At 34.0% G+C, this 17,543-nt stretch overlaps 1 protein-coding gene across 1 annotated transcript in view; it reads left to right on the top strand.

Annotated features, from left to right (window-relative positions):
• Positions 1–8,225, top strand: part of LOC306650783 (uncharacterized protein) — a gene marked incomplete at its 5' end in the record, with an annotated part of 104,559 nt that extends 96,334 nt beyond the window's left edge. The window contains 3 exons of the mRNA XM_079123093.1: positions 2,152–2,234; positions 2,805–2,943; positions 7,771–8,225. Coding sequence (XP_078979219.1) covers positions 2,152–2,234; positions 2,805–2,943; positions 7,771–7,902 — 354 coding nt within the window. The 3' untranslated portion in view covers positions 7,903–8,225. The remainder of the gene's footprint in view (positions 1–2,151; positions 2,235–2,804; positions 2,944–7,770) is intronic.
• Between the last annotated feature and the right edge of the window lie 9,318 nt (positions 8,226–17,543).

Below are 17,543 nucleotides of genomic sequence, written 5' to 3'. Positions count from 1 at the left end.
AGGCAGAATATCATGGCAGAAGGTAATAATTGACAAAAGATGCTCAACTTCCTAGCAGTCAGAAAGGAGAGGGGGAGAGAGAGAGAGAGAGAGAGAGAGAGAGAGAGAGAGAGAGAGAGAGAGAGAGAGAGAGAGAGAGAGAGCGCCAGGGGGATATATAATCCCCCAGGTCATGTTCCCAGTGACCTACTTCCTCCAGCCCTGTCCCCCAGCCTATGGTTACCACCCAGTAATTCATTCAAATTATTAATCCAACACATGAATTAATCCACTAGTTATATTATAACTCTCATAATCTAATCATTTACCTCTCAACATTTCTGTATTATCTAATATGAGCTTTTTGTTCACCTCACATCTAAACCATAACAATTATTTTCATTAAGTAACTGTAGTTCTTTTTTAATCCTCCTGTGCTCAAAAGAGTGAAATGCCACACTTCTACCACAACTAATATCACCACCATCCACAGGGTCTGATAAAAATACCCCAATAAAACAAAAACAAAAAGTAACTAAGTTTCCCCTTTGGTCCTTCCTTCTATTCTATAATTTCCCACTCTTAAATTTTGCCCTAAAGACCTTTTCTTATATCTGCATAGTTGTATCAAGTGTTTAATCTGGATTAAAGATTTTAAATAAGACCAAGTGGGAGATACACACCAGTTCTTCTATATGCTGAGACTTCATCATCTGGGATCCTTATCTTCATCTTCAAAATATCCACATTGGTGAGGCTAAAGAACCTGCATTTATGGCCCCCAAATCCAAATTTTAGATAGACTTCTTTTCATCACATCTGATATAGCTACAAGAGAAAGAAACATGAACCAAAGAAGTTAGGTCCACCATGAAAAAAAAAAAGAGTAGCCCCTTTAAGACTTCAGCCATGGAACTTTCAGAAACTCTTGATTCTACTCACTATGACATCAATGAGCAAATAACAGAGGGACTAGCTATAGATACAAGGGAGGCTTTCTTGCCAAGCTTCATTGAAATCACACTTTCAATAGTAATGGTTTTCTTTTTTTGTTTTGTTGTGGTTTTTTATTTCATTTTAAAGAAGATTGCAAAAACAAAGCAGAAAAGGAAAGCTCAAAGACAAAAGAAAGATATCTGAAAAATGGAGAAATATTGGGTCTGTTTTATTCTTCCTGTTTGTATCAGTAGGTCTTTCCAGATGAAAACTAACCTTTCTCTATCTCATCCCCTGATGTTATTACCAATACAAGATTCCCTATCCATCAAGGGTGATTGTGGATATGAGCTGAACCTTAGGGATGGGTCTTGATGTGAATTTCAAATTATTTTTTTCTTTTTAAATCAAAGTCTGGTGGATAATTTCATAGGCTAAATCAAAATTTTCAGTGTCAAAATAATCATATCAATCAGCTATGTAAAACTATCCTCAGTTTTAAAAGGACTCCATCAAAGTAGCCATACCATAAATGTTATATACCTACCCATAACTAGTGTAGCTATAACATTAGGCTTGGTATAGACTTGAATCCAATCTTACATGTCTCATGTCTGTGATTAAATGTCAATTTCTTGTTTCAATTGTCATATTACTACAATTCAGTCTTTACCCATATGCTTACTTGAAGTACAGACTTTGAATTCTAAGATTTTATCAATTGATTGGCAGAAATTTTTTTTTACAAACCTGAAGTATGCTGTGGCTGTTTAATGCTGTAGCTTTCTGAATTTAACCTTAATTTTTCTTTACCTGAGTTACTTTTTGTCAACTGTGTTTTCTCTGGGATTTTGTTTCACAATGTAACAGTGGGAAACAGGATTTAAATTTAATCCTTTTGTTTGGAAGGGTCATTTTCTGCTTAGAGTGTGACGAAAATGTATCCTGTACTTGCAATTTCCCTTTAGGAGGACATTCTCCATCCCTAAATAGATGATTGATTGATAGGTAGAATAAAATAAATAGAGGCTTACAAAGTTGTCAGTATAAAACATAAATGTTATCTTTTTTATAAATACTATTTATTTGTTATTTTTTAGGAACAGTTTTGGAGCTATCTTAATATTTACCTATTATCATGTAGAATCAACATGGGCTATTATATATTGTATTTCAAATTTCTTTAAAATCCTGACTAACATGTTTCTCTTTCTCTTAAAAAAAATCTATGGGCAGAATCCCTGGAGCTTATCCCATCAGGGGGTGCTTCCTGGAAGTCCTGTATCTCCATCATCACAGTTCTCTGGAAGAAATTATAAGTAAGTTATTCCTTAAAAGGGAAAGTAACACATGCAAATATTGAAAATGAGAAACAGTATTTCATCTGGGAAAATTTTATTGGACAGTTTAAATTTATGTATTTATTTTTTGGTAGGAAGTAGGTTACAGAGAGAAAGGGAAACGGTCAATCATAACAATATTTCCAACTGGGATTAGGTACATAACTGTGTTTCTGCCCAAATAAAAGACAGTAGTTTCAAACATTTCCTGAAAGAAAATTCAGCACTGACAAAAATTAATGTTAAGACTTTCTAAATGTACTTTCTTCATTTATCTAAGTATCATAATAGTTCCTCAAACATTCTGAGACAGACATAGGAGATATTACCCAACAAAAAGAATAAAAGAATAATGATATAGTTCTTTCAGTTTTATAAGGATGTCATTAATCTATTATGCATGTTGTAGCAATCTAATGTGACTTCTGAATAACTTAATTTATTTGCTTCCTATAGAATATTGTCGAAATAATCTCACCACATCAGCACTATGTGTTTGATATTTTTAAAAATCCTGAAATATTTCTTATTTATTTTTATTTAAAACAGCTTTATGATTCATGAGCCCAAAGAGGACTATCATTACAACTATTCTTCTCGTAATTGGGATGATTCTCAGGGAACGACTAAACCTGAAGCAAATTATGGGAACAAATACTCTTCAGACGTGCACATGAAGCCATTCTTTGTATGTATTATGCATCTCAATTTCTATATATGGTTATTGCCATAATGGAAATTCAGGTATCACAGTGAATACTAAGTCTTCATTATAAGAAAAGTATATGACAGAATTGGTTCAGATAAGAGTTTGGGAAGTAGATTTTATATGACTAACTATAACTAATCTTTCATTTATTAAAATAAGATTAGGAAAATTAAGTCAAAGATATACAATAGATAATATGTATTAGTATACATGTACAAGTATAGATATATGTAATATGTTCATAAATGATTTATGTAAGATTATTATATAAAATACTTACATTTACAATCTTTAAAAGGAGATTTGAGATCAAAGAAAGGAAGACTAGTTAAGTCCCATGAGACTAACTCAGCAGTGAAACTGGTCTTATGATATTGTAGTCATTAAATTGTCATAATTTAACAACACAACTCTTTTTATGTTTTAGTGTAGTTTAGTACATCATAAAGTTTAGTACATCATAAAGTACATCACCCAGGCTAATGCTGAATACTAGCTAACTGCTGGTCACCAGTTATAAGACATATTAACAACACTGAGTACAAACTGTATTTATTTATAGAAGCATTTAAAAACAGCAATCAGAAAAAAATAGTAAGGTAGGTTATCATCTGAAAGCTACCTTTTTGAATTTTCTTAACAAATTAAATGAATTATAGAAAAATAGAACTAGTTCACCAGAAATGAATACCTGATGGTTGTCCATATAATTAATCGTTCTGGGGTAAGGGGATAATTTTTGGTTGACTGTGGCAAATAAACATTGTCTCAAAAATCCATTGTAAATTTGAAGAGTGACCTCAGAGTGCTAAATCATGGAAATGTAAATGTGCAGTTTTAATGATTTTAATTATTCAAGAAGACAAAATGCTAAATGTGTGATTGAGGAAAAACTGATTTTCTAATGTGCTCTAGCACACTTTAGAATAGAATATGTGAACCAGTGATGGACAATAGAACTGGGAAAAATCTGGGAACATTTAAGGGATATATGAAATTCTGAAAGAAGGAAATGAGAGACAACTGCACTGAATTCATTGTAGGTCAATATGTGTGGAAATCCAAGAAGAGCAAGCCTGAGAAGGAAAGAGGAAAGGTTAATATTGAGAATATAGAGGGGAAACTGGCTGGGTTTGAATGCACATGGATTTAGGATCAGTTTTGATTTGTGTATTAGTTATCTACTGCTGCATAACAAATTCCCACACAGCAACTTAAGCACATTTATTTCCTCAGATTCCATGGACCAGGAATGGGTATAGGTCTACTGTTTAGGATCTCAAAAGGCTTCAATCAAGGTGTCAGGCAGGCTGCTTTTTCTAAATTCACATATTTGTTGGCACCTTCCACTACCTTGAAGCTGCAGAATATTACTCCCTTTCCACCAACCCCACTATTCCTTGCTATCAGCTATGAGCTACTTTCAGTTCCTAGAGGCCACCTACAGTTGCCATGTGGCCCTTTGACAGACCCTCTCACAACACTGCAGCTTACTTTTTAAGGGCCAGCAGAATATCTAGCTCCATTCTGATAGAATAGAGTCTTAAAGATTGGAACCTATTCAAGAGAGTAGTTATCTCATTTATACTCTTTATTCTTCTGGCTAAAAGAAAGACACAGTTTCTTCCCACACTCAAGGAGCGGAGGGAGTTATACAAGGGATATGACCCCTGGAGGGTCATTTATTAAGGTGTGCCTAGATAATAGCAACTTACCCTTTAAAGGACACTACAATGGAATAACTGAGCCTCTTATTGGAAGCTAAGGTGAGAGGGGAAGAAATAATGACTCTTGAAGTTTAGGGGATTATAGGAAGTCTGAGACAGACAGATTAATCTTTTAAAACAGAATGATGCCAATTGACTAACATGACATTATGAATAATTCAGCCAATTGGTTGAACCAAATGTGCCAGGCACTATGGTAGTTAATGATGAAAAAAAAAAAAAAGGTTTCTGTCCCTGCCCCTATGGAGCTATAGCTTGGTGGGGAAAACAGATATTAAACAAGTAAACATGTATAAAATTAAAAATTGTGATAAGTGCTGCAAAATAAAAGATCACAGGGTGCTGAGAATAACAGTCTTGGATAACAATAACATAGATTAGTGAATTACCTGCAGTGTGCTGTATATATCAGCATTATCCTTACTTACAACTTCTAAAAGTGGACTGGGAGGCTGAGGCAGAAGGATAGTAAGTTCAAAGCCAGCCTCAGCAACTTAGCAAGGTCCTAAGTAACTCAGTGAGACCCTGTCTCTAAATAAAATATGAAAAGGGAGCTGGGTGTATGGCTCAGTGATTTAGTTTCCCTGGGTTCAATTCCTGGTACGAAAAAAAAAAAAAAAAAAGAAGGAAAGTAGTGAAAATAGAAGAGGTGGATAAAAAACTCAAAAGGGATGACATGAGCCATAGCTGTCTTTCTTGGCTACCTCAGTCAAAAAGTATTGATAATAAATTACAAGAAGTAAGGGAAGAATTGAAAGTGGAAAAAGATAAGGAATGAACAAAAGTTGAAGTTATACAGATATTAATGAGGGTAAGATAGTGCATAAGACAAGAAAGAATGTGGCCAGAGCTCCTTAGAAAATATCTGAAAAAAATTTCATCTCACTCTCTGCTAATAACTTGAAAATTTTTCTTCTATATGATTTAAAGAATACATGGAAACCAGTCCCAGCATTCTATTAAACCATTTTATTAAAATTTCCATCACTGAGTATACTATTTTTGTCAGATACAAAAAGGATTATTAAGATTTTTGTCATTCCTGACCTCTCCATCAGCATTTGATGCTCACTGATTCTTGAACTCTTCCTTCATCTGCCAGGATACTTCTTTTCCTGGTGATTTGCCTGCCTCTCTGACTATAATTCCCCAAACGTTTCAGAAATACTTTCAACTCTGTACACAGTGTAAATGTTGTTATTTTCCAGGGTTCCATCTTGTTGGTGAAATTTAAATCTAATTCCAACTCATATAAGTCTCTCTAGATATAGACCAGTGATTCTATTAGCCTAAGGGATACTCGTTCATTTATGTTTCTAGCAGGGCTTCAACACCCACCTCACTCCTCTTCCACACACTGTATCTCAGTAAATGGTATAATTTATCTACTCATTTAATCCTGAACTCTGTGAACACAAGGAGAATCTTTTTTCCTTATCAGGCTCCCTAAATGTAATTACACACATTAGTAGTGGTCATGTGGACTTTTGTCCTAAATCTCAAGTGGCCAACTTACCACGGTTTGACAGGGATGATCTAGGTTTTAAAATTGAAAGTGCTACCACTCTGGAATCTCCTCCATCCTGAAAAATCATTTCCCTTGCCACTAACATAATTCAGGCCTTCATTATTCACCTTCTAAATTATTGTTAACTACTCTGACACCTGTCTCTTCTATTTTAGACTTAAATATCATGCTGTTGCCAATGTGACCATCATTAAGCCAAATCTCATCTAATCCTTAGTGATAGTAGTTCAAAGTTAAAACTCCTGAAGAAAGAATAAAAGGATGCTCATATTCTAGCTCCTCTTATCTTTACAGCTCTCCAGATTTATCTCTTGTTACTCTTGTGCTTATGTACTATTGATTTGACCATACCAAACCTAATGTTTCGCAAGTATGTCATTACTGAGCATTTGATTCAATTTCTGAAAAAAAAAAAAGAAAAAAACGTGAATCATCCTAAAATACCTACTTGAATATCATATTCTACATGAAGCCTTTCCCCAAATCTCTAATCAGAGGTAGTGCTCTCTCTTCTGCCTTCTCATCAGTAACTATGTTGTTGCCTTCATTCTTTTACTAAGGTAATATGTTATAATTCTCTTTTGTCTATTGATATATAACCCCCCACTTGACTTTGAATTCCTCCAGATGAGGGAAAATCTTTTGTTTTTTTTATTCTTGCATTGTGAATGTCATGCACAGTGCCTACCACAGAGTAGTGGTCAACCATATACATGTTTAAAATGTTTGAAACATTTGAGTCATTCTCATACAGATGAAGGTTACCAATATGTCTCCTAGTAAATATAGAGGGGTCTCAAATAAAAGCCTACAGTATTCATACTTTCTCAGATCTGTGTTAAAATGATATTTTAGATGCTCAGGGACATATTTTCTTGGGGTCTCTGTAATATAAAAGGGAATTTGTGAGTAGAGATTGTTTAATTATTAGAAAACAACATGTTATGCTGGGGGAAATGGAGTATGAACCACTATCATAAATGATTTCTATAGTAATGATAACATTCTGGTTTTATGATATAATTAATGCTGTCATAGATGTATTGTGAAAACAACCATATAATTAGAAATCTGTGTACATAATTGTACAAAAAGGAAAAATGGGATATTTCATAAAATAAATTTAATTTTGATGTAATACTATGTCAATTCATCCTTGTATAGTATCTGAGTGTGAATTTTGGTACCACAATATCATAAAAAAAGAAATATTTATTTTTCCTTCAAACATTTTCTCCAGTCATATTAATTTCTTACTTTAGTACTGAGAATTTGGGTTACACAATACCTAAACCAGTCTGGAAAAATTGCATTATTACAAGTGCATTATTTAATGGTTTTTTAAAAGTAGTGAAGAATTCATTTACTAAAGGAAAATATTTTATGTGTTGTTTTAAATGACTACAAATTTCTAATAATGATTAAACAGATTTCTAAGTTGACTTAGATAATATAAGCCTATTTGACCCAATGCATAATCATATGTAAACAAGAACAGGAATTTTATTAAATGTCTTTTAATTACACTTGATATTTTAAATTTTCTTGCAGGATTTTTCTACACCAGGAGTTCCAAAGTCAAGCTACATTCAAAAAGAGAGACAACACATTGAATATTCAAGTTCTGAAGAACCAGGAAATCCTTATAGAATAGGACGTGTGCAGATGAAATATAATTATTAAGTTCCCTGTAGAACAAAATATATATATACAATAAGATACATGATCATCTGATCATTTTTAAAGCATTCTTGTAATACCTTAAGAAAAAATTATGATTCCTCTGTGCTCTAAATACTTTACTTTTCTTTCTGCATTTATGCCATCAGTGTTTCCCATGATATCTTGAATATTTCCTACCCATCATGTTCACAGAGGAAAACATTCATCTCCAATATCCAACTTCATTAACCTAGCTGGGATAGGAGATACATGTTTCTACATAAATTTGGCATAATACTCGTTTACTGATTCATTATATGTATCTTCATAAAGTGCATTTTATCATAAAGTACATAATATATTGATTGCAAATTATAGAAAATATTGAGTACTTTACAGTTATGGGATAAATCTAAAGAATTGCACCAAAGCATCAGTATACAACTAATGAATTATATTTGAAGTATGCAATTTGATTATAAATTAATTCCTGAAAATAAAATAAGAATTGCTAAACGATTTCTATAAACTGAGTGGTTCAAAGAATGATCCCAAGATTTGGGTTCCTCCCTCCCCATATTTCCTTTCTTCTTTTATAACTTCTTCTCCCCTTTAATCCTTCCTTTCATTAAAAGGCACTTATCATGCTAACTAAGTACCTAGGACTGGATAGTTGCTAAGGTACAAAGATGAATCTGAGATAATCCCTAGAGATTAGATTGGTAGAAGAGACAAAGACAAAAATCAATTATTTAAATTCAGTGTGACCAATGCAATGATAAAGATGTATACAAGAAACTAGGAAATCAAACACTAATTAACCAATTATAGGAAGAATTGTGACGATAAAGGTGGAGGAAGAAGACCACTTTTATAATAGTGATGATTAAGCTATTGCAAAAAAAATGAGTAGGAGTTGGATTATGAGAGTTTTGAGACAAAGGGAATATACACAGAGCATGGATGTGAAAAACTACATGGAGTATGAAGGGAATTGCAAATACTGCTGCAGTATAAAAATGGAGAAGGGAATAAGATAAGAGGTGGGGCTGAGGAGGTGGCAAAGACTAGATCTGGAAAATTTTATATGCCATGTTAGGAAACATAGACTAAATATTATTAATTAAAGGGCTCCATATTAGTCTGTTTTGTGATACTGGATACTTTATAAAGAAAAGAGGTTTATTCAACTGACAGTCCTGGAGGCTCTAGAGTATGCCCCCCTAATCTACTAAACTCTGGTAAACACAACCTGGTGAATGTCACTGTGATGACAGCACATGCAAGAATGAGAAATCATATGGTGATGCAAGAATCCAGAGGCTGGGGAAGGGCCAGGTTTGTTCTTCTTATAACAACTCATTCTTGAAGGACTAAACCACTCCATGAAACTGGCACTGATCCCTTCTAAGTGCAATCTTCCATGACCTGCCCACCTTTCACTAGGCCCCACCTCTTAAAGTTTCTACCACCTCCATACTACCACACTGAGGTCAAACCTCCAGCATATGAATCTATGGAGGATATGCTCAGAACATATTGAGACCATAGAAACTCCATTGAAAAGTTTTACACAATCATGATCAGAATTTATATTTTATATTGATCACTTTGATGACTGTGAAAGATATATTTAAAGGAGACAATATGAGAGGCAGGAAACCAGTTAAAAGTTAGAGATAATGAACTCAATAACTGAACCAGTGAAGATAAGAACTGAGAGGAAAGGTCAATCAAAGTGATTTCTAAGTATATTCACAGAACATAGAGACTTTGAAATGTCATAGACAGGAGGAAGAAGTTGTAGTTGAAAGTATATTGGTATTATTCATGGGGATAGGTCTTAACAGGTCAATAAGTCAATGATAAGACTGGAAAACAATAAGCTAATGAAAGAACTGTAAGGAAAGGAGCAAATGAATATCACTGTAGATTCATGACCTTCAGGTTCAACTGGGCAATTAACACTGCCCCAAATCTGACAATGGAATAGGCCACTCTCCAATTCCCTGCAGTACTTATTTGATACCTTTCATTGAGGTTTGACCCATTCCAACTCACCCCAATTCTTGAAAGTTGACCTCACTTTGTAATTTAAATAACAAATTAAACCCATCAAATGGAAACACCCAAATCTACAAATAGCCCCACATTCATCTGCTTGTTTTAATATGTCTCATATCCCATCTAAGGGTAATGCTTTTGTCCATTGTATAAATTTCATTCTCCCCAGCCTTTGCCTTGGCCTTACTCTTCCATCATTTGACCTTCTTGTTTAAATTATCATCTCGAATAACTCCAAATTCTTTACGTAAGATATATTACAAAGTATCCTATGCTAGTTTGTCAACCACTGATCCTGTTATTCAACCATCTCTCCTTAATCCCCTGGGTGGAGTGGGGAGGAAGTTGGAGAAACAAAGTACCTATCAAGTCTCATTCCCATACAACATAATTTGTCACCAATACCTGTCCCTTCTTACTTCCTAAATATATTTCAAATATGTCTACTTTCACATGTTTATTCACTCTGCCACTACCCTCATACAAGACCTCACCATTTTCCCCTGGGCAATTTTAACAGGATTCTAGTTGTTTTTCCCATATCTACACTTGTCTCTATTCTACCCTATTGCCACAGTGCATCTAGGAAAATGTTTTAAAATGCAAACCTAATTTTGTTAAAAAAAATACTTCTCCTTGAAACATTTTACTATCTTCCAATTACCCTAGAATAAAGCTTCAAATTCTTACCATAGTTTACAAAGCTCTCAAAGACTCCACAATATGGGGTTTCTGTCTCTGTTTTTCTGTCTTTTTCTATCTATATTTATATCTATATCTAGCATGTGTTTGTTTCTATGTGTTAGTGTGTAGCACAGTATATTTCCTATGATTTAACTGCAAAAATGCTTCACAAGCATTATCTTATGACATCTTTACATCTTCCCTATGAGGTGGGTACTCTTATTTTCACTAACAACCAATGAGGAAATTGAGGCTTTGCATAATTTATTAACTTGTCCAAAGTCACACAGTATCAGAATCCAGAATTCAAGCACAACCATCCTGACTACAAAGTCTGTAGCTACTGTAGTAAGTATTTTCCAGTTTATTAACATACCACTCTCCATCTTGCTTTGTGTTCTAGTCATACTGGACTTGCACTTTTTCTTTTAGGGTTTTCATACATGTGGTATCCTCTATCTGGATAACCTAATGAGAAACAGGTTCCTGACATTCAGATTCTGCTTCTATGGAAGATGTGACCATCCAAGAAAAAATGTCTAAATCGAATTGGCCCTGAAAGAGTCATGGCTGGTTGAATGTTTTTCTATGAAAATTACATAGTTGGGAACATGAATAGACTTCAGGTTGTTAAAAGATTCCTTTACTCATACTAAGAATCATACAGGTCCAGACCTTGGGTGGTATGACTTATGTAGGTATTTAAAACCATACAAGAGCAGACTCTAGCTGGCTCCTACATGTCTAATCAGAAATATACCTTAGGTATTGAAAGTATTGGTCTCTTGATGCTAAGGCTGACCTAACAACAGAGTCTGGGTGGTTAGAGATGCTGTCTATGTTCAATGAAGAGCTCTCAAATTGTCAGAGGCTTCTACTGTAAGTGCTGACACTAGAATAGGAAAAGACTCAGGATAGTCAAAAAGAATAGTCTATACGCAGGGGATAATCTAGAATAGTGGTTAACAGCTTTAAATATTTCTGTAGATGGCCTGCTGAATTAAAATCCTAGCTTCTCCACTTACTAGCCATGTAACATTAGGTAAGTGATGTATCCTTTATGCCTCAGTTTCATTCACTCCACAATGAGGAAAATACCATGTACTTCATAGGGTGGTTGTGAAGATTAAATGGAACAAGAGATATAAAGCACTTAAAACAGCACCCAGAAAAAGGTAGCCCAAAATCATAGCTATTGGCTACCACAAATTAATATGGGAATAAGGCTAATGTGAACAAAGGCTTCTTCCATGTTTGATCTTATAGTACATGGTTAATTATAACTGCCTTAGCTGACTTTTCCAAACTTTTCTTCTACCTCTCTCTCTTTCTTCTTTTTCATTCTGACAAGTCTTCTGAGATATTACACCTGGACTGCCTGACTTAATTAATTATGCGATCAGGCCCGTTTGTTGACTCATACATGTATCTCATCATGACAAAGGCAATTTGGTTTACAACTCCTTCCTGTTAGGCTCACTGCTGAGTTTGGCTTGACTTTCTGACATTGCCAAACATGATCACAAGTCCTTATATTCTTTGCTCCTCATTACTAAAAGAAAGAGATAAAATTAGCCAAGTTAATAGTATGTTTATGGGGTAAGTACCCCCATAGGTTCTCAACCAAGAAAGAATTTGTACTAAACACTTAAAGAAGGAACACTCCACTTTACATTACTTTTATAGGTAGAAGTATCTAGCTTAGATTATTTTAATTTTATCCATAATAGTTCTTGTTTTAGCACTATCCTTGAAATAGCGACAACTTTATAGTTTTGTATACAAATTTGTTCATGCTAATTTCTGAAGGAATATTCACCCCTTATGGAATTTTTAACAGTTTCAGAGGAATTTTCCCTTTTTCCTGTACACTTCAATGTTTATCTTAATAGATACTTTGGGCACATAGTACGTATAATTATGACTGGTCTATGCAGCATATATTTAAGGTTTGTGCTTTCATATCTAGTTGAGATACACAGTAGTAATATTTTCTAATTATGATAAAAATAATATTTTATCTTAAGACTTTTCCCATTTCCTGGCCCACAACGTTTATGTTATTGACACTTATAATCTAGAAACATGGTAAGATTAGGTGAATACTTGGTGGAAATTTTTATTAGGCTAGAAAAAGGACATTTTTAGTAAGGCAGAAAAGGGAATTTCAGAGATGTCATCAAAAGCCTAGAGAATCAGGTAGAAAACATAGTGCCAGACAGAAAGGATGGATCAAATTCTCAGTGTCCTCCTCTTTAAAATGAAGAGTATAGATAAGGTAACTTTTCAGTTTCCTTTCAAGACATATCCAAATCCTGAAGGACGTGTCAAAAGTATCTAGATGAAGGTCTAGAAAGTGAGTTAGATCTAGAAAGATATTTAGCAGAGATTTAGAACCTGTTGACTGGGTAACAAAAATCCTAGAACAATGAGTCAGGGCAACAAAATGTTGCTGTATAATTATTGTAACTGAATGAAAGACACAGGTCATCAACAGTAAGAAAGAAGTTTGATACTGTGCCAAATACCTCTCTAGAAGGAAGCTTTCTACAGGCTTCCTGCCCAGGGTTATTCAGAATAGTTTTCAACATGTTGGCATGCTTGACTCTATGAAGTCAAAAGTGGGAAAGTCTGTTTGAAGTATAGTTTAGGGGAACAGGGAAAAAGAGAATTTTAGATAATAATCACCAGAACAATTAATTATCTTTGTCATGGATTGGGATTGATTTCAAAAGGAAACTCTTAAGAAAACATTATGCCCTGAGTTATTCAAAGTCTGTAAAATTTTCATATCTTATTTCTAGAAAGAAAGTAATTTTCTTTCTTTGAGCAAAAGATTTTCATTGATATATATTACAAGATGTTTTATATTTTCATGTTGTTATAGCAAAACATCCAATTTTGTAGGACACTATTATAGATGGATTTGAAAAAGGTGGAGCATCCAACCTTAGAAGAATTCAGAGCCTGTTTCATCCTTTTGAAAATTTCTTGAAATTCTGAAGTCTTGATAATCTTACTAGACTTTATCCATTTGGGTAGTTCAGAAGAAGATCCAGTTATGTTTCCCCTATGTGAGATAAATCCTTTGTATTAGTTAGAATCCTACAGAAATTGTTTTCTTCAGAATTGTTTTCCATTTAAAAAAGCTAACAATTGATAGTAGCATGCTAACTTTTCAAATACATAATTGGTGAATATGTTAAGATTTCTGATTGGAACTCCACATTTTGACAGTTTCATATCTGATATAGGTAGATATATTTGAGACCAACTATAACCCATGTATATTGTTTTTGTAAAAATTACATAATTAAAATGAAGCATTATACTATATGTTTAATTAGTTACTTGCCCAGGTTTCCTGTAGTAACACTACTACTCACTGGTGAACTAATTAGTGACATTGAGGAATTCCCTTGATAGCTATAAGCAGGCTAGTATTTCAGTGCCCAGAATCTTAGTTCAATAGATATAATCAGATTGGTCACTATATTAACATAATGATATTTTCCCCATTGACATTGAAAATCCATATGCTTAGAACTAAAGGGAAAGAATATATTCTTAAGTATAGAAATGAGAAAACATTGTGCACTTTTTATGGCTCTGGAAGTACAGGTTTAACATAGGTGAAAATCAGGGCTGGGATTGTGGTTCAGTGGTATAACATTTGCCTAGCATGTGTGAGACACTGGGTTCGAGTCTCAGCACCACATATAAGTAAGCAAATAAAATAAAGGTCTATCAACATCTAAAAAATTTTTTTAAAAAATGTAGGTAAAAATCATAGTTAGGAATACATCATCTATTGCTTTCAAATTACAAAATGAAACTAAATTGTTCTTTATGTAAATAATAGCCTGGGGAGGGAAGAGAAGACAGAGAGAGAGAGAGAGAGAATATACATTATATACTAATGCCAGTACTTTTCTTGCCTTCTTTTGTGGCTTTGCCTTCCTTAATAACACTAAAGCTGAAAGCTAATAAGTGCTTACTATGGCCAGGTGTAGAAAAGTTAAAACTTCCCTAGTGCTTCTTGCCCAGGGACACTCAGAATAGTTTTCAAAATGTATGTGAGATTAATTCTATTGTCAAAAGTAAGAGCACTTGTTTAAAGTAATGAACTAGAGGGGCAGGGAAAAAAGGTAGTTCTAGATAATGATCACCAGAGTAATTGTCCTTGTCAGGGATTGGGGATGAGTTCGAAAGGAAAAATCCTGCAGCTGGTAAGTGACTGAGGAAAGTCAAAAATTCAGACCTGACTCTAACATCAATGCTCTAACCTACTGTATTATTTTCCCATGGTTGCCATAATAAATTGGCACAAATTGGGTGATACTACAACAGGTATTTATCCTCTTACAATTCTGGAAACCAAAAGTTTGAAATCAAAGTTTCAACATTGTCATGCTCCCTCTGAGTCTGTTTTGTATTCTATAACCGAATAACACAGACTGACTAATTTACAAACAATAGACATATATTTCTTATGGTTTTAGAGGCCGGAAAATCCAGTATCAACGTGCTGGTCTTTAGCCTTCTTGCTGCATCATCCCAAGGCAGAAGGCAGAAAACACTAGAGAGTAAGTCAACAAGAGGGAGTCAAACACATATTTATTATAATCTTACTCTCACAAAAATTAACCCATTCATGCAATAATTACATTAATCCATTAATGAGAATAGAGCCTTTGTGACCTAGTCACATCTTTATAGGACATGACTTCCAACAATATTGCATTAGAAATTAAGTTTCCAACACATGAAATTTGGGGGACATATTAAAATTATAGCACTAGATATCAACAAGGACCTAGATGAGGAATCACATGAAAAGAATAATAGGTTAAAACCACCATGTAGGTGTAATTGGAAAAATACAGACTGCAGGTGACTCTACAGGACAAATAATTCAGTTTTTCAACAACAAATTGGAGGAAATAGATGCTGCCTGTCAAAGGATGATTGGATAAAGAAAAATGCAGTGTACACACACACACACACACACACACACACACACACACACACACATATATATACACACAAAAAATGGAGTATTATTCATCCATAAAGAAGAGCAAAATCAATGCAATTTTCAGGAAAATAGATGAAAAGGATCATATGGTTAAGCAAGAAAAGCCAGACTCAGAAAGACAAGTGTCATAAGTTTTCCATTATATGTGCAATCCAGAGGGGTAAATAACAGAAAACTAGCAGGGAGACTATTAGAGAAAAGGAGGGGAGTGGGTAGGGGACAATTGGGTGGGTTAGGGGAGGGTGGAGTTGATCCACATATGCTTTATGTATATATGAATATATCACAATGAAACCCATTATTTTGTGTAATTAAAATGCACTAATAAAGAAGATTATTCATGGCAAGTAAGTGGAATTTATCCCGGGATGCAAGGATGTTTCTGCATATGCAAACTAAATTACTGTGGTATAGCACATTAACAGATTTAAGTATAAAAATTGCATGATTCTATTAGATGCAGGCATAAAAAGCATATGACAAAATTCAACATTGTTACATGATAAAACTCTTGACATTTTAGTTACAGAAATATATCTATCTCACTATAACAAAAACTATATGTGATAAACACATAGCTAACATCATACTCAGTAGTGAAAAACTGAAACCTTTTTCTCTGAAATCAGGAATAAAGCAAGGATGTCTACTCTTACTGCTTCTATTTAATGTGGTACTAGAAGTACTAGGCAGAGTAATTCCACAAGAAAACAAAAGTCATCCAAATGAGAAAGGAAAAAGTAAAATTATCTCTGCATCTGACTTGATTTTTTTGTTAAACATTTTTTAGTTGTTGATGGAGCTTTATTTTATTTTATTTATTTTTTAATTTACTTATATGCAGTGCTGAGAATTGAACTCAGAACCTCACACATGCTAGGCAAGCACTCTACCACTGATCTACAACCTCAGCCCACGACTAGATCTTATATCTAGAAAATCCTAAAGATTTCACAAAACCCTGTTAGAACTAATAAATTCAGTAAAGTTGTAGGAACTAAAATCAACATAAAAATCAGTGCACTAACAATGAACTATCTGAAAAGGAAATTTAAAATAACAATTCCATTTACAATAGCATCTAAAATAATAAAACATTTAGGAATAAACAAAGCGAGTGAAAGATTTCTAAACTAAAAACACCAGAACATTGATGAAGGAAATTAAATAAGACACAATATATGGTAAGAAAGGAAAGATATCACATGGCCATGGGATGAAAGACTCCATATCATCAAAATGCCCAGATTACCCAAAGCAATGCATGGTTTCAGTGAAATTCCTATCAAAATTCCAATAATACTTTTTACAAGTGATAGACGATATAATCATGAAATTTATATGTAACCATAAATATTCCTAAACATCCAAAGCAATTTTGATAAGAAGAATAAAGTTATAGGCATAATTTTTTCCAATTTCAATATATATTGCAAGGTTACAGTAATGAAGGAAGTATGGTCTGGCATAAAATCAGACATATGTATCAATGAACAGTAGAGAGCACCCCCGAATAAATTAAGAAATGCATGGGACCAATTGATCTTCAACAAGGTGGTAAGAATACACAAATGTGAGCTGGTCGCCATGGTGTAGGCCTGTCATCCCAGAGGCCTGGAAGTCTGAGGCAGGAGAGTATTGAGTTCAAAGCCAGCCTTAGCAACTTTGCAAGGCCCTAAGCAACTTAGCAAGGCTGTGTCTCAAAATAAAAATATAAAAAAGGGCTGAGGGACTTGGATTTTAGCTCAGTGGTAGAGTACTTGCCTAGCATGCATGAGGCATTGGGTTTGATTTCCAGCACCACATGAAAATGAATAAATAAAATAAAGGTAATGTGTCTGTCTACAATTGAAACAAAAAAGGACTGGGAATGCTG

The sequence above is a fragment of the Sciurus vulgaris genome, assembly GCF_902686455.1.
Source record: "Sciurus vulgaris genome assembly, chromosome: X".
NCBI lineage: Eukaryota > Metazoa > Chordata > Mammalia > Rodentia > Sciuridae > Sciurus > Sciurus vulgaris.
This window is presented reverse-complemented; position numbering and strand designations above follow the sequence as displayed.